The 20,438-nt window shown below is 41.6% G+C and overlaps 1 protein-coding gene across 1 annotated transcript in view; it reads left to right on the top strand.

Moving 5' to 3' along the window:
- ank1a (ankyrin 1, erythrocytic a) overlaps positions 1-17,080 on the top strand; it is a 91,966-nt gene extending 74,886 nt beyond the window's left edge. The window contains exons 29-44 of the mRNA XM_062417851.1: positions 1,017-1,221; positions 1,475-1,571; positions 2,208-2,436; positions 2,662-2,790; positions 2,925-3,044; positions 3,136-3,220; positions 3,440-3,514; positions 3,854-3,985; positions 4,138-4,293; positions 10,036-10,675; positions 10,973-11,359; positions 12,663-12,888; positions 13,868-13,951; positions 14,150-14,302; positions 15,674-15,772; positions 16,996-17,080. Of these exons, the coding sequence (XP_062273835.1) occupies positions 1,017-1,221; positions 1,475-1,571; positions 2,208-2,436; positions 2,662-2,790; positions 2,925-3,044; positions 3,136-3,220; positions 3,440-3,514; positions 3,854-3,985; positions 4,138-4,293; positions 10,036-10,675; positions 10,973-11,359; positions 12,663-12,888; positions 13,868-13,951; positions 14,150-14,302; positions 15,674-15,745 (2,790 nt within the window). The 3' untranslated portion in view covers positions 15,746-15,772; positions 16,996-17,080. The remainder of the gene's footprint in view (positions 1-1,016; positions 1,222-1,474; positions 1,572-2,207; positions 2,437-2,661; positions 2,791-2,924; positions 3,045-3,135; positions 3,221-3,439; positions 3,515-3,853; positions 3,986-4,137; positions 4,294-10,035; positions 10,676-10,972; positions 11,360-12,662; positions 12,889-13,867; positions 13,952-14,149; positions 14,303-15,673; positions 15,773-16,995) is intronic.
- Positions 17,081-20,438: the final 3,358 nt, after the last annotated feature.

The following is a 20,438-nucleotide window of genomic DNA, read 5'->3' as shown; positions in this document are numbered from 1 at the left end:
TCATTCTTTGCAGTTGATATGTTTGTTATGTAAATATGCACCATTTTCTCTGATTTGCTGACTTGCGATTACAAGCTTCTGTTTGCATGTGATTAATTTTAACAGGTTAAATACAACCATTTCTTAAAATCTGTTTGCCTATCTCTTTCTCCTGGCATGATCTTATTCCAATTCAAGATTCTGATTGCAGTAATGCCTATTTTTAACAAACCTTTCAAACCCCTCAATGAAGATTATTCATGAATATGTCTGCATTTTCATCATCAGATGAAAACTTGTAATTCCAATGTCAGAATATGTTTCAGTAAACCAAAATGAAATGTATGAATGGACCTTCTATTGCCTGTTTTGATTCAACAGTTGTCCTTTAGACATAGGAATGAATGTATGATAAACTATATAGATTATGTCTGTAACTAACATTCTACACACGCCATAATCTCTAAGATTGAAATAGTAACTGAATGAAAGTAAAATAGGGTTATAATTTTCAGTATTCATTTTTTCTGCTTTATTCTTAATATTTCATTATTTTAGGGACACATCTATTTAACAAATGTTGCTGTAGTAATCATGTGATAAATGGCCTTGTGAAAAGCCACAGTGCCTTTTTTCTTTGATATCCATTTTGTATTAATAATTGTAAAAGATTCAACACATTGTTATATTTTACAATAAAAATGATTTATTAAGTACTACAATCAGTTGGTGTTGCTATTGTCTTTTCAGATGTGCCATTTAAACCATGAGGTATTTTATTCACTGTTGACTTCTTTCTCTCTCTCTTTCTCTTCATCTTTAATTTTACCCTTTTTTTTAAAAACCTTTTTTTCCTTATCCATTTCCCATCATGCACCTCCCATTATTTCATACTTGCTATTCTGTTTTCCAAACATCTTTCTTTTTTTTTTTACCTCCATGGCTTGCACATGAATTTCTATCTTTGTCCCTTTTTTTCTACCACATCATCAAACCTGTACCCATGTTATGTATCCATCATTGGCTTCCAACTTCAGGCACAGCCAGTTCCAGATGAGCTGGTTGCCAAGCTGTTGGGTAACCAGGCAAACTTTAGCCCAGTGGTGACTGTGGAGCCTCGGCGGCGCAAGTTTCACAGACCCATCGGCCTGCGTGTACCCCTGCCTCCATCCTGGAGGGATAGCCCCCGAGACTCTGGGGAGGGTGACACCACCAGTCTACGTCTGCTTTGCTCTGTCATAGGTACTGGATGCCTTGACTGGGAGTTAAGTGGGTGGGTGATTAAGTGTGTGTGTGTTTTGTCAACGGGAGCAGTTTCCTTCCATGGCAAGAACAGATTTATGGAGCACAATCAGTGAAGATTTCAGTGTCACTATTTTGTATAATCACTATCACCATAAGACTTATTCCTAATGACCTTTGCTAAAGCCAGATTCACCGATTTGCTCTCTCTTTCCATTTCTTTCTTTTCCTCTCTACCTTCTCTGATTCCCAGGAGGCACAGCCCCAGCCCAGTGGGAGGACATTACTGGCACCACCAAGCTTATGTATGCCAGTGAATGTGCTAATTTTACAACTAATGTATCAGCACGGTAAGTTCAGTTAGCAAGACATACTGTACATTATATCAACCATCATGCCATAAAACGAATTCAGTCAGGAACACTCGTCATAGATTAAACCATTTATTGCAACAAATTGAAATACAGCTTTACTTGGTGCTGAAAGCTCCACTCTACAGTGCTCCCTGGATTAGCCAGCAGCATGATGAGCTAAAACAGGGATCGCAATGCAAGACCCCCTTAAAGAGTGGGCCGAAAGCAAGACATGAATTGCAGATTGACCCTTGAACCACAAAGGTGGAGGCTGGGGTGGTGGAGGCAAGCTTTGCCAGTAGTAGCAGCGTGACCTGCAGTGTTGGTGTAGCAAGATCAGTGTAGGTGGGAGTCATATTTAAATGGACCGCCTTGTTGTGAGAATGGCTGTGATTGGTGTGTAACTGACAAGGTATGATGATTGAATCAGCGGCTGTCAGCTGAATACAGCTGGGGCATATGACTTCCATGTCCTGCATGAACTAACACGGTGCTTCATTTGTGATAAAAGATTTTGCCATGTGAAATCATTCATTAGCAAGCCACGTCAAGCCCCCTTTATAAAAGAGACAAAGAATGGACAGATTTATGTGTATGGTAATACTGTGATTACATGTCATTGTTTCCTCTCAGATTCTGGCTTGCAGATTGTCCTCGGACAGCCGAGGCTGTTTCTTTTGCCAACCTGCTCTACAGAGAGCTATCAGCAGTACCCTACATGGCCAAGTTTGTGGTGTTTGCTAAGATGAATGAGCTACGTGAGGGCCGCCTGCGCTGCTACTGCATGACCGACGACAAGATGGATAAAACCCTTGAACAACATGAAAACTTCACAGAGGTGGCCCGTAGCAGAGATATAGAGGTCAGTTTAGAGACAAGGTCATAGCATGATAAAATTGTATGTTTTTATTGAGTTTATCTACACAAAGTATTCAGACTATTAGAGACTATAGAGTATTCTCAGACCCATTACCTGCAGTTTGGATGGGTTAAGTGAGACCTCATCCATTGTCTTGCTCGGATCATGCTGTGTGCTTCCTGCAATATGTTTTTTCTCTTTAGCTAATGCTTGTCTCACCTCTTGCAGGTGATGGAGGGAATGCCCCTTCACCTGGAGTGTTCAGGGAATCTTGTGCCAGTGAGGAAGGCCACCCAGCAACCTCGTTGCTTCAGTTTCCAGGCTTTCAAAGATAACCGACTTCCTGTCTCTGTTAAGGTATTATCATGTGACTTCGTCTTACAATTTTGCCCTCAGGATTTTACTGTTTGCAGCTAACTATTACTCTTATAGCTCTATCTCCACCCTGCATGTTTGTGCCCTAATTGCTTTCCTATGTTTGTGAATCTAAGGTGAGAGACAGCAGTAAAGAGCCCACTGGATTTCTGTCTTTCCTGCGCAAGTCCACCAAGTATGAAGACAGCCAACATGTGCTGTGTAACCTCAACATTACCATGCCTCCATGTATCAAGGTAAAGCTCTTGAAGTGACCATACATTAAAAAACAACAACCCATCTTTCTTTAGATTAAAGACTTATGTGTTGTTTGCATGTGATTTGTAGATTATTGGAAGTGAAGACAGGAGGCGAACTCTGACCCCACTGGCTTTAAGAGAAAGATACAGCGCCCTTAATGAACCTGCCATGGGTATGAACCTCCCACTCTCCTATTTGCAAATAATTATACCTGCATATCTTATTGTACTGAAACAAGGTACATGATTATGTTTTTTTGTCATTTTTAGTTCTGGCAAAAGATGCAAGTTCTCCTTTTCTGATTTTATCGCACAGCCTTGCAAGGATAATCTCAGATTTACATTTCATACATTTAGATGTTAAAGTGTCAGTTGTGGTTTGATGTCTGCAGCATCAATGAGTGCCATGGAGAGGACAGAGTTGAAGATGGCTGTGATTGCAGAGCAGTTGGGATTGAGCTGGGCTGGTAAGTGAATGAGAATATACTGAATCCGTCTGTGTCTGTGCAGTGTGCGTTTTATGTGCTGTAAACCATCCATGTTTACCTTATGTCTGACAAGCTTGCCTATCTCTGTGCTGATTAAACTGAGTTATAAAATGGCAACCAGCCAATGAAACTAATTATTTTCAGTTTCCCTGCCAAGAGCCAAAGCTATTTGACAAGCTGGATAGAGCCACTGTGATGCACTGTTCCATTTGAAGAACAAAGACTGTGTACACTGTAACAGCATGACTCATAGGCAAAATGATATATATATATATTTTCCTTGCTTACATGATCTTTTCTGTCCTATTTTTTTCTCAGAGTTGGCGCGTGAGCTTCAGCTCAGTGTGGATGACATCAATAAGATCCGTGTGGAGAATCCAAACTCCCTGCTGGAGCAGAGCTCTGCACTCCTCAACCTGTGGGCCACCCGTGAGGGCAAAAGGGCCAAGAGTAAGTATACGACATCTGAGATTTCTGTGAATTTCATCACCCGGTCATAGTCAGATCACTGTTGTAATGGTATTGCTGTTTACCCTGGGCACCCCTCCCCTCCACTTTTTCCTTGTCCTCTTGTTTCTCTCCTTCATGCATCTTCTCTGCAGTGGAGAGCTTGTACACGGCTCTGAAGAGTATTGACCGCATGGATATAGTCAACATGTTAGAGGGCCAACCACCTCAGCCTGCGAGACAAGGCTCCCGTGATCTAAGCAGACGCCGACACAATGAGAGAGAACACATCTCCCCTGGTATGACCAATGGTAGGTTCCCCTCCCCAAATCCCACAGTGCAGCCTGTTTCCCCATATCCCTTTTTGCCTTGACCCCAATTCACCTTTTCAATAAACATACCGCCTCCCTCCCTAAAATCCCCTGAAGGCAAAATGAAGTTTGTTACTTTCTGAAGTCTCTCCATTGTCCCTGTGTCTTCCTTATTTCTTATTCCCCATGATGCTGTTGCGTATGAAAGCTGCTACAAACATCAACCTTTTGCAGGATTTTATCCCAGCAACATGCAGAGGGACTCAGGACACTCCTACTGCACTGAAGCCTCTGTGGTGCCTGTGGTTATGCATTACTTTATGTATTTATTAAATGTGATGGGAAGTTCTGGAATGAAGCATACAAAAAGTATGATTAGATGCTGAAATTGAGTTTTCAAACATCCCCTTACTGATGAGCCTTTATGCAAAGCACTCAAGAGCCTCATAGAGATAAGCAAAGCTTAATTAAAGTATAATTTATAGTCGTAAGTGTTATTATTGTTGTGGTGAGTTTTGTGTGCTCATGAGAGTCAGATCGGTCAATATTGTATGATATAATGTAATATTCAATATAATACATAATACTATTTTAAATTAATAGATTTTAGAGTGCCATTATGTCTATAAAACAACACACTGTCATATATGATCAGAACATAGATCATAAGTATAGTCTAGTATAAGTGGCTTTCTTACTAATTGTCAGTCCTCAGTCTTTTACTCCTTTTCCTCATGGTTTTCTTCACACATGCATACCCTACATCTTATTGACTCCATTTTCACCTCTGGACTGCTGTGAGCTTCCTCCTCTTACTGGACTGACTTCTCTGTATCCAGTGCAGACGACAAGTCAGTCCAACAGTTGACAGGTCCTATTCTGTGAAAACTGGAGCAATACCCAGAGATGTAACGATGCATAGAAATACCATCATGAGGGTCAAAGAGTGAAAAGGGAGACGTTCAGATCACAGCTGCAGTGAATCTGATTACTGTGTATCTCTCCTGTCTGTCTATTTGTCTGGCTACCTGCCTCCCAAAGGCCTTTCCTGCTTTGACATTCTGCGTAAAAATGTGGTTGCACTTTGATTGGGACAATATCTGGATATTGTGTCTTCTGCTTAGCTAACAGAGATGGGTTTCATGAGGTTTATGACCTATACTGTACAGTTATGTGCAGTACTTAAAAGGTATGCCGACAGTATGGAGGACCAAATCTGACATATTGAATAAAATGAAATGAGATTAAATGAGTAAATAAATAAAAAATACACAAATAAATAAGTAACAACCATAAAGATATTTTTAAAGAATTGAATGTATAAAAAGAAAGAAACACACTGACAACTGTCAGGCCACAAACTTGAGAATACAATTCCAGAGAGTGACAAATGTGTTAAAGGGGGAACATTGTGCACATTTACATTTACACATTTAACAGATCCATGTCTATATTCTGGGGCTCTATTCTAACTTTGTATCACTTACATTTAAAAAAAAGCGTATTTAAAATGATTTATCTTATACTGGCTTTTAACACCTCAGTTTAGACTGTATGAGATAGGCCATTTTAGCTCTCAATGAGCCCACTCTGTTCTGATGGGATCTCCTGAAATGTGCCTATTGGCAGAGGCTACATCAACAAACAACAGCGGTAGCATTTTAATTATTTTTCTTGTCTTTACTCAGAATGGAAACTTGTCAGATATATCCATTACATGGTTGAGCCCAAATCTGATTCAAAATATAACATGAACAACCCATGGAACAACCTTAGCAACAAAAGCTAGGGAGTGAACTGCTGCTTATCGGTATGAGTGACATATCTGGCATCATCACAAGGAGAAAGAAGAGGTATCATTGCAAACAAAACATCCAGGGCAGGTTGAAGCCCTGGCTTTTGACTTGCAGGGAACATTTTACATAACTTCTCAATAAAAATAACAAAATCACAAAAATTACATGACATGTGCCCTTTAACAGAAAATTAAAATAATAATATACATAAAGCAACATTTTTACACAAATATGTTTGTATTTGTGTGTATGTCCTTGTGCATTTGATTTGTTTATTAATTATTTATTAATTATTAACAATTACTTATTTATCTGCTAATTTCCTCAGTTAGTTTGACAGATGCATTTTATGTATTGTTTCATTCACTTAGTTTATATATTTTCAAGTTTGATCCTCCGTACAACAGACACCTAATTCTTATCATTAGCAAAATAGTGTGTTTTACTGAAGAAGCTTTGCAGAAAAAGCAGAAAGTATATTCAATAGAGTAGATAAATCAGTTCTACTGCGGCTTTCTATCTGTTTCAATCTCCCAGTCTTTTCCCCAGCTTTGTAAAAATAATGTCTTGAGGACTATTTTCCTTCACAGTTCTTGTATACCCCTCGGAAAACACATTTCTCAGGTATATTCAAGATCCCTCTTCTGCTTCTTAGAAAATAAAATACTATACTAGATCCATAAACTTACACCACTTCTTCCAGGCTTTTGTAAGGGAACATTTACAGTAAATTCTCTCTGCCTGTGGCTGCATGAGGAGTAGTTTGAATCTCTGTAGGGCTAATGTTGGTGCACTGAATGTCCATTTTGGTTTATATTCCCTGTGAATCTGTCCCTCTCTCTTTGTTTCTCTGGACATGTCATCTGCAGCCTAGCCGCCCTACTCTTCCTCCTTCTCACTCCTCTCCGAACTCTGACCTCATGCCGACCTCATGTTGACCTCTGACCCATATCTTTATTTTTTTTTTTCTTTTGTTTTTTTGCAGCTCGTCGTGCATTTACTTTATTTTTGTACTCTTGAAAACCCCACTTTTTTAAATGTCCGCTCTGTGACTGATTCCCCTCACACAGACTGTGTACTCAGCACCTACTGGGAGGGGGGAGGTGACCCTCGCTCTCTCTCACTGTTTCTGTCTGTGTTCATCACCCTATTTTATATTCTTCTTTATCTCTTGCTGTCCTTATTTTCTCTATTTCCCACTCTGTCCTTTCCCTCTTTTTTTCCCACCCCTACTTTCCCTGCCGTGCCTGACTGCATGTGCATGAGGCTGACTTTCATGCCCATTTTCCCCTGTGTTTGCATGGAAACACTGGGATGAGGGGTAGGGGTAACACTGGCTTGTTGGAGAGTAAGTCTCAGAAACTGCATGCACTGCTGCTTGTCCAATAGACGTGTCTTTGCACAGCATGCATGCTGAGAATGATCCTACAGTCTGTCTCTGTTCCTCCTCAGTGATCTGTCCTATGGGGGGGGGGTGAAAAAGGCCACAAACCTTTTTTGTGAACTGTGACGTGTCTGCTCTGTTCATGTATGAATGTGGTGGTTGTTTTGTATGCCACTGATTCTGTGTAAACGATGTTCATTAGATGGGTTATTGTGTGTGACCAAATTTTTAAACATTTATGTGTGTGTGTTGTACAAGGGTGAAATTGATGTTGTACCTCCTAAATGTGAACTCATCAGTCTGTTCAAGTGTATCAATGTGAGTGTCTTATTGTTGTACGCTTTATGATGTTTATAAGTCATTTGTGTTCCATGTGTGTCACTGTTTCTGTGTACAAGGCAAATAGGCATATTTCCTTTTACATGTGTTTTTTATGTGAACATCACCGCTTTATTTTTCTGTATTTATGTCTTTCAGTCGAGAGGTCAGGCAATCACACTCGCCCATTCGCTTTTTTCCTCATCTTTCAACACTGAGGGGACTGACAAACTAATTTATTAATCATAGCAGACAAAAAAACTCTAATGTTGTATTTTGCACTGTGTCACGAAAAACAAACACATAATGCAACAATCGTGGCTTCATGTCTTGACATACAGTACATTTTTAATAACACATAAACACCAAATCAATATTTCCAATACACATACAGTCACCTGATCCTGAACCCCATTTCCTTGCAAGAGATGCACGTACTAAAATCATAAACCATGTCCAAAGTAGACTACGTCCATCAAGTAGTCTTACCGCAGTCATAATTCACATTTTCATCTGCAACTTATCCATAATGTAGTGAAGTTGTTTATATATAGGTAAACAGAAAATCAGTTGATTTCAGTTGAATTTAGTATTAATTACTATCATTAAAGCTAGAGATGTTTTTGTTGTAGATTTTATTATGGAGATTTGAACTTCAATCCACTGTACTGTCAAATATAAAAGTGTTATTTGGAGTTTAAACGACGATCAAGAAATTGTGATAAGGCTGTACACAATTTAAAGGAACCTGACAAAACCGATACCTCACTACCTTCTGTTACAATGCAATTGCCTATCTAAAACATTTATCTGATATATATATGTATATATATACACACATATATATATTCATTATTATTAGTTTCACTTGACTGCAGTTGAGAGGCTGAAAGAGAGAGTGTGCAGAAAGTAGGACAAGAGGTCTTTCTGGTCGCATGGTGTCACAAATATCTACTGCACACTCAGCAGTACTCAACAGCAATACTGCCAACCATGAATCAAGTTTCCCTCCGGGCTCTGTACAGTATACACATACTCTATCTATCTATCTATCTATCTATCTATCTATCTATCTATCTATCTATCTATCTATCTATCTATCTATCTATCTATCTATCTATCTATCTATCTATCTATCTATCTATCTATCTATCTATCTATCTATCTATCTATCTATCTATCTATCTATCTATCTATCTATGTCAGGTGGATTTTTCAACAGTCTCTCACTGACAGAGAAGCTTTTTGTGCAATATGCAGTTATTTAAAAGTCCTTCCTGCAGCTGTGGCCTTGTGCTGTTCCGTTTTATCAGGCCAGGTCTGCCTTTAGAGACAGTTGTAGGAGTGACCTGAGTCCACAGCACATTAACAGTGTACAGTTTCACTTAATATGATCACACTTTATGTTTGAGGCAGCAATGATGCGGCTTTCACAACAGACGGAAAATCAAGTCTATTGTTCATTTATTTGTGTGTAATTATCAACAATACCAGTTTTAATGTTTATAGCTGTGTTGTGTTTATTGCATTATAGAAAAAATATTATATTATGTGAGTCAATGAAAGACCAAGCCGCTGTGTGGAGTGAGCTGCGTGTGCGTGTACTTGTGTGTATGGAGGGAATGAGATTGCCTGCGTGCATGCTCTCCAGCCTGACAACAATATTAACCTGCCTGTTTTTGAGTCGGGTTGAATGCATGCCTCTGTGAGTGTGTGTGTATGTGTGTCAGTATGAAGCAGAGAGTGAGAGAGCGTGCTTATGGCATGTGTATGCGTGACTGAGTGTGTGTCCCTGCTGGACAGGTGTGTGTCCCAGCCCCAGGTTGGAGGCAGAGGCAGTAATTCCTGTCCGTGTCCCCGCAGGTGGCAGCCAGCAGAGCAGCATCAGTCACTGCTGGGCCGAACCTCAGTCTCAGTCTGGCTGTGTCTGCTGCTGCTGCCGCTCCTGCTCTCACCGTCAGCGCTAGCTGATCGAGCTTGACAATCCCTCTTCTAAAAGCCGCCCTTGCTCTCTTGTCCTAAGCTCTTTGCACCTGTATTCCAGCTCCTATTGTCTTGGCCCTCCCCTTTCTCCCTCGCCATTCCTTTACCATTTGTCCCTTCAGCCTCCTCTACTCCTCCCCTATATGCCCAGCTCCTGGGCAGGGGCACTTACCCCTTCCCTGGGTCCCGGTGCTGTGGGGATGAGGTGGGGAGCGAGGCGGGGGGCCGGGTGTCAGTGTGCCTCTCTCTGTCTCGCTCCAGGTTATGGTCTCACGCAGGACGAGCTTCTTTCGCCGGCCTCCATGCAGTACAGCCTGCCTTCCCCACTGGGCGCTGAGCCATACTGGCAGGAAGTCTCCAGTCTGGACTGTGCACCCATTGCCACCACAGAAGAGGACACCCTCATGGAGATGTCTGATGTTCAGGTGTGGCCCTCAGGCAACAGCCCCTCCCTGGTGCCTGTAGAGGACTCCTCGCTGGAGTGCAGCAATGCTGATGATTCAGAAGGCCTGCTGGGGCTGCCGTATGGAAGTCTGGGTCGGCCGGCCAGTCAGGCCAGCGCAGCCAGTGGAGGGGGTGGGGTGCTGAGTGGCTCCATTGAGCTACCCGAAGATGATTCAGAGATAGGTGTTGACTCGCTCAGCACTGCCACGCCAGCCTCACTTGGGGGCACCATCGCTGGGATCAATCTTAACGGGCTGAACAATGGTCAGGGGTCAGAGGCAAGTTCGGAGGTATCAGCTGTCACTAGTACGACTGGTGGAAATGCTGGAGGAGGAGGAGGTGGAGGAGGGACGGGCTCAGAGGAAGGGCTTTGTCTTGTTGCAGGACAGCAAAAGGTGTATGCTCGGCTGAGTGAGTCACCTGGTCTGAGCTGTGTTGCAGATCGGAATGGAGACAGGTGAGTTTAACCTCTGACTGCCCGTCAGGTAAAGTCACAATCACACCAGCAAAAACATTAAACCTGTGCTAACATTCCATTTATCTTTATTGCATGTCACTGGTAAACTGGAGAGTTTTTTTTTTTAATTCCTTGAGTAGGTTATGACTGCTAAGAAGTTATGATAAGTTTCTTTCCAGGGAACAAACATGTACATGCAGTAAATGCTGTAACTTCACATGGTCCATTGTTCTGGATGGTTGACACAGACTTTGCTGAGATGCACACCACCCTCAGGGATCCAATCTTTCGTTCCAGGTCAGGCAATGGTGGAAACGGAGGTGGTGGTGGCTCTTTCCTTTCCTACCTGCAGGAACAGACAGGCCCAGGGTGGATCCCTGTCACTGACCCTACTCAGGCCTGGGTGGGCAGTCAGCCTAAACCCAGGCAGGCCATCGATAACATGATGTCATCAGTACGTAATGCCATGGAAGGAGACCTGACCCACGTGTCCCAGGAGGCCTTGCTGCAGCCTGTAAGGGACATGGGGCACTCTGAGATATTACGGGGGCACTTCAGAGGTACTCAGCCATTTGAGAAGGGTTTGGGCTTCCCACACAGAGTACCGGAGCTGAGGGCCTGGGACGACGTGCGCCTAAAGGGCCAGGTGAGGAATTTGCTTCTCTCATGTACAATGAGAGACAAGTATGTCTTCTACAACACATCAGTCATACAGGAAATTACACATTTTAGGGGAGGTAAATGCTACATAGGCCTCAACTGCTGCAACCAGAAAAAAGCAAACTATTCATGGACTTAAACGCTGGTGTCTCATAGGCTCAACCTGTCTGATAGATGTTGTCAAGTACAGTAAAAACTATTTAACAGATGCATTTATGTTTATTTGGAAGATACTATGTAGAAGACTGGCCACAATGTTGATCAGACAAACAGACAGTCTGGTGTATTTTCAGTCAGTAGTAAAGCCTCTCCTAGATGTTAAAATTTAAATTAAGACCAACCTACAGAACATACAGAAAACAAACACAAACACAAACACACACACACACACACACACACACACACACACACACACACACACACACACACACACACACACACACACTCACACACACACACACACACACACACACACACACACACACACACACACACACACACACACACACACACACACACACACAGAGTCTAGGGCCCAAGATGGGCACAAACAGCATGTCCAGCCAAATATAGCAAGCATTCTCACTGTCCTACTCATGTTACATGATCCCCATCAATCCCACGTGTTAGCTTTCAGGCCAAACACTGACACATCACACTGTAAAGGACAATCTCAGCCGTGAAACTTTGTGAGAGCAGAAATAGACTTTTGCTTTTAGGGCCTTTGTGGGCTCGCTGTTATACGTGTGCACTTAGCAGTGATTAAAGAACTAGTTGGTCCAGTCTCACGTTAAATTACTCTGGACATGGTGTGTTTGCTGTTGTGTATAATTGTGTCTGCACAGTGATTGTTTTTGAAGAAATGTGCCTACAAGATTGTATGGATGAGAAACACGTTGTAGTTATGAGTACCTCAAGGAAGTTAGGTTGCAAGTATCTTACTGCTCTAACCCCGGCATACAGAGCTTCAAGTAGCCAGAGGTATTTAAAGCCCACAGATCACATGGTCAGAAGGACAGAGAGGTGGGAATACAAGCCTCCCAAGGTTGCTTTTGCTTGGATTTAATGTCATTGCGTGAGTACTCCTGACCTGACAGTGGGGAGGAGAAGGAATAGAGACCTGAGGAAAGGGCCCACTGCCCCAGCGAACAGAAGAGGGATATGAACTGAAAGACACAAAACCAAAGTGCGAATGCACCACTGAAAAAAGGCTGGGGGCTGCAGCTGTTACCTTCTCTCTAGCTGGGAGAAGTGTCGTGTGGGAACTAGGAGGCACTGAGGGCTGTGTCCACATAAACGGGCTACGTTGATTTGCTGGAGATTAAAGCGGGGCAATGTGGGCCCTGGTGACCGAGCTCCTCTTCAGCTTCGTGCTGCTTGCTTTCCTGGTCATCAGCTGTCAGAATGTCCTCCACATAGCCAGCGGCTCTGTGCGGTCTGTGCTCACCTACATACATGCTCAGCTGGACCGTGAGCTTGGTGAGGTTGAGGGAGTGGCTGACGAAGAGGAGAATGTCACCACAAGAGTGGTCCGCCGAAGAGTCATCCTCAAGGTACCACCAGCAGAGATGAAAAGACAGAGACAGAGGAGAGTCAAACAGATATTTTGAGAAAGGATTTACTGGCAGGAAAACAACCAGGAAAAGGGAGATAAGGAGAAAATATTGTTTGTTGAAAGGCTGAGTGATGAAGGCAGGAATGATATAGGATAGGTTTTGTTGTAATAAAGCTACATGACATTCAGGGTCTTCTGCAACAGAGTGGACTGGGTATGACTTAAGTGGTAGTGAGGAATAATTTAAAACACTGTGTACATTTTGGAAATGTTGGACAAAAAAGTATGAATATAGTTAATACATCAATAATAATTCATGCTCCAATTATTGTACTGTATGTGAGAATGTGGCTAAGTTTGACTTGTGCTGTGACGGATGTAAATAGATTGCCTTAGGCTCAACACGTTTGGACTCCAGTTCTATAAAAACAAGCCTGATGGACTCTTCCTTGTTCTCAGCTCACTTGTCTGGCTGCAGGCATTTCTCTGATCTTATAAATAGCAGAGTTGACACATTGCACATTCTTGGGTCTATAGCAGTATTGTTATGAACCTCATGGACTAATTATTAGTGTAACTAACAAACATTAGTGAGCTCCATGGTTTTCAACTGCTGGATTTACATGCTTCCACAAACAACCCTCTAACCCCTCACCTCATCTGCTTCCCTACATTTCTAATTAGCAGAGTTTATGGTATGCAAATAATGACACAGTGGCAGCTGTGACAGTTACTTTAACATGCTTTAGGCCCATAATTTGCTGATTACATATTTACTTTCAACCATCCTGAGTTTACTATACTTTTTATACTTTGAGAATTCATATATTGTATACACATGCTCTGAAATTAAAGTCCAACACTTTCAAGAAGATACACACACTTTACTTAAATAGTTCATAGATTCAAATGCAAAGGCAATGCAGTGTCTGCTTTAATAAAAGAAAGATCATTTGGAAATACTTCCGTATCCACAGGGTGATGAGGTTGAAGATCTTCCTGGGGAACAAGTGAGCGAGGAACAGTTCACGGATGAGCATGGCAATATTGTCACAAAAAAGGTAAGCCATATCAACATGTTTTATTGTGTTTTCGTAATCTCATGTGCAGGGACAACAACTATTATATCCATCGCCATTTCTTTATATTTTAACCAACTTTTCATCTTTCACTTTTATATCCACTCTCTGCTTTCACCCACCACTCTCTCCCACCCTCCCGTGTGCGGTTGTGTATGTGCATGTGTGTGTGTGTGATAGGTTGTGCGTAAGGTTGTCCGCAGAGGGAAGGGTTCAGGTGAGGAGGGGGTTCAGGAGATGAGCGTGGAGGGTTCTCTGCAGGATGCCAACGAGCTGGAGATGGATGCTGAGCAGTTCATGAGCTACGCCATCCTGGGCCGGGACAGCGGCAAGGTGGGCTTCTGATCTGCAGGCAGCTCTCTATTTGCAACACCTGAGGCTCCCATTAGCTAGAACATGCAGGGAGCACTTAGAGCCCAAATGGACTGAATCAAATCAGATGATACAACTGAGCACCATCTGAATGTCGGCCTGTTTGATTTAAATCCATCTTGTACCTTGGTGCTACAGGGGACTCTGTGCTGCAGTGAGTTTGAAAGTCTCACCTATTTGTGGTTTCACAGGCATCCCCCGAAGGTCCTTAAGTAGCTTAACCTGCATGAGCTTCAGTATGGTGTAGTGACAGGCTGAGGGCACATTCTGTTTGAGTTCTCATGATTTTAAGGCTATTGTGTCGGTAGAGAAGAGTGAGTGTGAAGTATGTTTGATTAATTGTTTGATTGGTGACCTTCTGTTATATTAATCTCCAATCAGATATTCCTGTTCATCTTCTGTATGCAAGAGAAACAAATGAGTCCAATGGCACTGGTGCTGTTATTGCTTTGGGTGAATTGTTCACAGCCAATTCAGGGTTTCATCATCTTAGTCATCACAAAGCTACATCTTATCTCATCATATGTTTATTTTTTTTGCACATTGATGACTGAATGAATCCATTTTGGCCCCATAACTTATCTCAATGGCTCCTCTGTCTATTTTACCTTCATTAAAGTCTGTGGTCCTTCAACTCTTACTGTGTGCTGTATCACTCGAACCTGCAAGACTCTCTGATTCAGAGCTGGCTCAAATACTATTTGTCATGCTAGCATTTTCCTATCTGCGTAAAGTAGCAGATGGTTGGGGTTTAACACATCAATATGATTCATACTTCTAGGTGTCCATCAAAGAATGTGTTGTTATGATTGTATACATTTTGTTGCACTTAGTGGCCAAATCCCGACCATCTAGCTCCAGAGATCAAATCAAAATTGAATTTACAAATATTATTTGATACAAGTCTCTGAATTTGAAATACTATAGATGTTTCTGTTTCTTATCTTCAACTGTCCTTCCAACTGCCACCCATCACTTCTGTCCTTGTTTGACTGTTTATACATAATTTCTTTATTTTTTCATCCTTTCTTCTCTCTTCACTTATTTATCTCCCACATTTCTGTTTTCTTCTCTTCTGCTGTCTTTCCTGTTGTTTATCCTCTCTTCCCTCATGGCACTATATCCTTCCTCTGTCATTCCACTTGTTTTTTGTCCTTATCTCTCTGCCTTTGTCACTTCTTTTCCTTCATTTTCCTCTTTCTTCAACTGTGTCCCTTACTAACATTCCTTCAACCTCTTGTCCTGCCCTTGTGATACCTACTCTCCTCATCCTTCCCCCTTGTTCTCCCTGCACCTTTCCTGCTGCCAAACCTTTCCCCCCCCCCGATGAAGTCCGATTCTGTGGATGTGAAGAAAGGTGCTCAGATAGTGAAATGTGCCACTCTGCGGAGAGTTAAGCAGTGAGGCAGACTGAGTGCTGCGTCCCCGCAGGTAGGGGACTGTTCCACAGTGCCTCGTCTGACCTGTGGGCAAGACCATTTAATCCAGTCTCTCTGGATTAAATGCACACTAAATTCAGTACTAATGATATGTAATGTGATGCTAGCACAGCAAATTGACACATGAATCTTCAGTTTGACTAACTACTCAAATATAAGAATAAAATTAAAAATTAAAAAAAGAAGAAAAAAGAACCCACTAACTGATGACAAAATGTTAAAGTCTGATTAATATAGATCTGAATTTGATATGCAGACCTTCAGTCAGTATCAATGCAGCAGATTTGTCAATACAAACCTGAGGTGATCTTTTATCTAATCATGTAAACACATCTCTTACAGCATGAATAATGTTTAAAAAACAGGCTGCTTGCCCTCTAGCAAATGCTTTGTCATGTTTACCTCCGATGTATGGAATTATAATGGCAGGCATGCAAATGCATGTACTGAGCATAGAGTGGATCTTTGTGATGATTTTTCTACGCAATATAATTACGATTTTTGAAAAAAATGTTTTTCAAAAGTGATACACAAATATAATTCCATACAACACAAGTGTGATGCAAACAAATCAACAATGATTTGCAATAAATGTCATAAATTGGCCAATTGATTTCTTCGTGCATGTTGTGACCAGCTGGAAAAAAGAGTTGGCACAATGTGCTCACAGCAGAAAACAACAACCAAAAATGATCCTGTAAAGAGACTGCTCTCAAGGTCAATGCTGCAAGGCCAGTTGCTGTGTTTGAATTGCTATCTGGAGCCACCATGGTGTGTGTGTTTGTGTATGTGTGTGTGTCTGTGTGATTTGCCCTTTCTAACATTAAGTCCATGACATTCCTGAGATTACAAATATTTCAACCAACTCACAATTGAATGTTATTGTATATATAATAAATATATATAATGTCTATTATACTTTTGTCAGCCATAATTGCTTGCTTTTGCAGAACGTATCTTTTTTTAGACTGTTCAATGAGAAGATGCTGGGTGATATTTGAGCATCAACTAATGGTAAAATTGAAAGATTGAAATTTTTGCCAAACCTGGTAGTAGTATACATATGTTTGACTCAGAATGCTCAAATTTACACTGATGTACTGCAGCTTGCATGTCACATGCTCAGTAGATTCTTTATGAGTTTTTGCTCTGATCAGTTGTAGCAAGAAAAATGTGCAGCTTGTCCTGAATCAGCATGTTTTCCTCTCTCCACAGAGTTCTCCGCAGGATTCAACCCCTTCACCAAAACCATCCTACATGGACACATGACCAGCAGCAGCTGACAGACGGAAGAACACACATAAAAAGGCAGATGGACAGAAATGAACGGCAACAGACACCATCTTAATGACAACCACTGCGGCTATGCCGACTATCAGCACGCACCAGAACAGAAGGATATGGATTTACTTGTAGTTTTTATTACCTTTTTTTTTAAAAGAACCCATTGGGGGAAAAAATATCTACTAGTAGGCTAAAAGCATGATTTCGTATAAAACAAAAAACCAAACACAAACAAACAAACAAAAAAAACAAAAAACTAGCAACCAAAACGTGCTTCCTGTTATCTGTATCAGCATGAGTGACTGCTGCCGCATGGCCTGTCTTTAACTACAAACACTGAGGGAATACATGGGGTGGGTAAAAGGGTGGGGAGGGATGGGGAGGAGACACTGCTGTATGGGACAGGCATGCCATGTTGGGTATGGTCAATCACTGGCCCGTTTTCTAAACCAACAGTGAACTGTTTATCAAACTTAAGAAAAAGGGAGACTAAAATAACAAGAATTCCATAATCTCTAGGCAACAGGATACCACCCCCCCTCCCTGCCACACTCTTCCAACTAAGAGAATCACAAACTAGTTTTAAACCTGTCCCAGTGCTCTCAAAGTCCAGTAAAGCTACAATTATCACCCAAGGATATCGGTGTTGTACATAATATCGTATGCACTAAAATGCTCTACGTGACTGTGTGTTACGTGTGTTGTTTATGTTATAAGATCCCTATGCGATGCCACTGATGCTGCTGTTTCAGGTACATAAGGAACTCCTCCCTATTTTTCTTGTTTGGTTCATTCTGTCTGAACCTATATATTATTCTATATATCTTGAGATCTTTGTGGGTACAAGAACATGCAAATGTTATCTCGCTCTGCCTGTTTTAAACGTCAGACTTTTGTGTGTCAGGTTGTTTGTTTCTTTGTGCTTTTCATGTGCTTTTTACCCTTTGCTTTTGACATGTCAACATGTAGAGGGAAGACATAATTTACTGTACTATGGGTTTTTGAGCTTTGGGAGGCAGGTTTCTGCAGAGAACCTGCCTCCCTGACCTTCTCTGAGATTGGTTTGCCTTGTGGAGAGGGTGGAAATAAGATAAACCACGAATGACAGATTACCATGAGAGATTAACCTTCTACCATCCCATTCCTCCGCCTTATCTTGTCACTAGTGTGTTGTATCCTTGTGAGGTTTGTGTGTTGATCAGATGTTTGCCTGAGCCAAAATTCCTATACCTCTCTTCACCTTCAATCTTACCCTTATGGCCCTACCTCCACCTCTCACCCCCTCATCCCCTCACCCCTCCAGTCAGCCTCTCAGAGTAGATGTAGCAATCCTGTCCACCACCAGCAGGGGGCATGATCTCACCTCCAGCTGTTTGACCTCATCATGCAGTAGGCCTATCTGATAACTGATACACCACCACCCATGTGGTGAATTTATAGACCATGTCTCCACCACCACAAGATGTCACTTGATGAGGGTAACGTAGCTGAAATGCTGGTGATGTATGTAGCACTGGTTTGACTGGGTAAAAGATGAAGAGTCAGCTAGAGAGAGGAAAGTGTCCTGTCGAGGGTCAAGGACGTGTTGAGCTTTGATGTTTGTCTCCTTGGCAATTCTTTGAAGTGTAGCAAAGACAGTCAGTCAGTCAGTCACCAATCACTGTGATGAGAAACTGTAATACTGACCCGCAACTGTGAGCCTGACCCTTCCCGAAGCGTTTTTACTTTTTTCATGATTTTACTATTTTAACTGTACTTCAGAAGAAGCAATAACTGCTTACAAAAGGAAAGGATTGTTTGAGCGCGCGCGCGTGTGTGTGTGTGTGTGTGTGAATTTGTGTGTGACAGTGAGCGAGAGAGAGATAATTTTAGGATCATCATTCCTAAACTCTGGCTTTCAGTCTGTTTATTACAGCTTTAGGCTACTCCTCACTCCACTCAGAAATGATGTCAATACATTAGTATCCCACATTTTATCACTTTGACTCTCTAGAAAGGAAAGCTAGTATGTTTTAAGGTTGTTTTACAAAAGATACTGTTTATCTTTTCCTCACAAGATTTACAGTTTTTACAGTAAGATTGGGCAAATATTATTTTATGACTTCATACCAGGCATCCGATGATCTGCAAAGTGCCCAGTGTCTGTTTTTGTGACTCATCAGGGAATGGAGGTGTGTTAAGTCATAGTTTTTAACCTTAATGGCATTCATATGCACCTTGAAAGAAATCCTACTGTATGCATGTGTGTGTGTGCGTGTGTGTGTGTGTGTGTGTGTGTATGTGTTTGTTTGTTGGTGTGGGTGTGGGTGATTTTAATATCACATATAAGGTCCTGGATAATGGGACAATGAAGTTGTGATAATATCACAGGAAGTAATATTGCAAATGGACAAAGAGCAGAGGCTCTCACACTTTACGTGTAACACTAATTCACATATTTTAATAGTTGATTTACCTCAATAAGCGTGCCATCTCATATTATATCAATTATCTACATGCATTCATTTCAAACTTTTGTTAGACATTGAAGGCTTTATCATAGAAGCATTTGTAAGTCACAATAATGTTGCAATAAGCACCCATCCTTTAAGTTCTTGTTTAGTACGGCTTTCCAGCCAGAGATGATGAATGTAAAGTCTTGGTATAATGTAAGTCTTATCTTAAGTAGTCATATGTGTTGGCTCTGTAACTATAGTAGATAATAGAGTATTCACTCTGTTGTTCAAGCTCAATATCTGCTGATGATCATCAAACATATGACTTCATTCTCATTTCATTACAAACATACATGCAAATCATGTAAGAGGAGAGATTTAAAGACCGAAGACTCAGACGGGTTTTTGACATTTTAATAATTATCCCTTCATCAAATATTATTTCTATTTTATTATCTTTTTCAATAACCACAAAAAGTCAGATGTCAATAATGAGTGCATAGGTTTACACAGCAGTGTAACAGTGTATTACCCCTTATGTCATAGCATACGGTTTCTCTCTAAGGGCTTGGATTTGTTTCTGAAGCAGGGGACATTTATAAATCCACTGCTGATGTCAGGAATGGAGCGAGGGGGAGAGGCGGGGGGGTCTGATGAAAAGAAAAATAAGGGGGGAGGAACAAAGTTAGACGAAATTGTGTGGAGGCTTGGTGGCTCCGATGGCTAGTCTTTCAAGATGACAAGCATTTTTCTTCAACACAGCCCACCCCTGATCTACTTCTGACCCCTTACTAAATATGAGACTGAGCCAATTCTAAGGCTTCCACATGGTGACAGTTTGAATGTGGATTGAAAAGAAGAGTTGCAGAGGGAGGAGTGGTCACAACAGGAAAATAAATAATGCACTGAGGGACGACTGAGACGATGCCATGCACCAAG

Source organism: Scomber scombrus, chromosome 4 (genome assembly GCF_963691925.1).
Source record: "Scomber scombrus chromosome 4, fScoSco1.1, whole genome shotgun sequence".
Classification (NCBI taxonomy): domain Eukaryota; kingdom Metazoa; phylum Chordata; class Actinopteri; order Scombriformes; family Scombridae; genus Scomber; species Scomber scombrus.
Note: the sequence above shows the minus strand (reverse complement) of the source record. Positions and strands in the feature narration are given on the sequence as shown.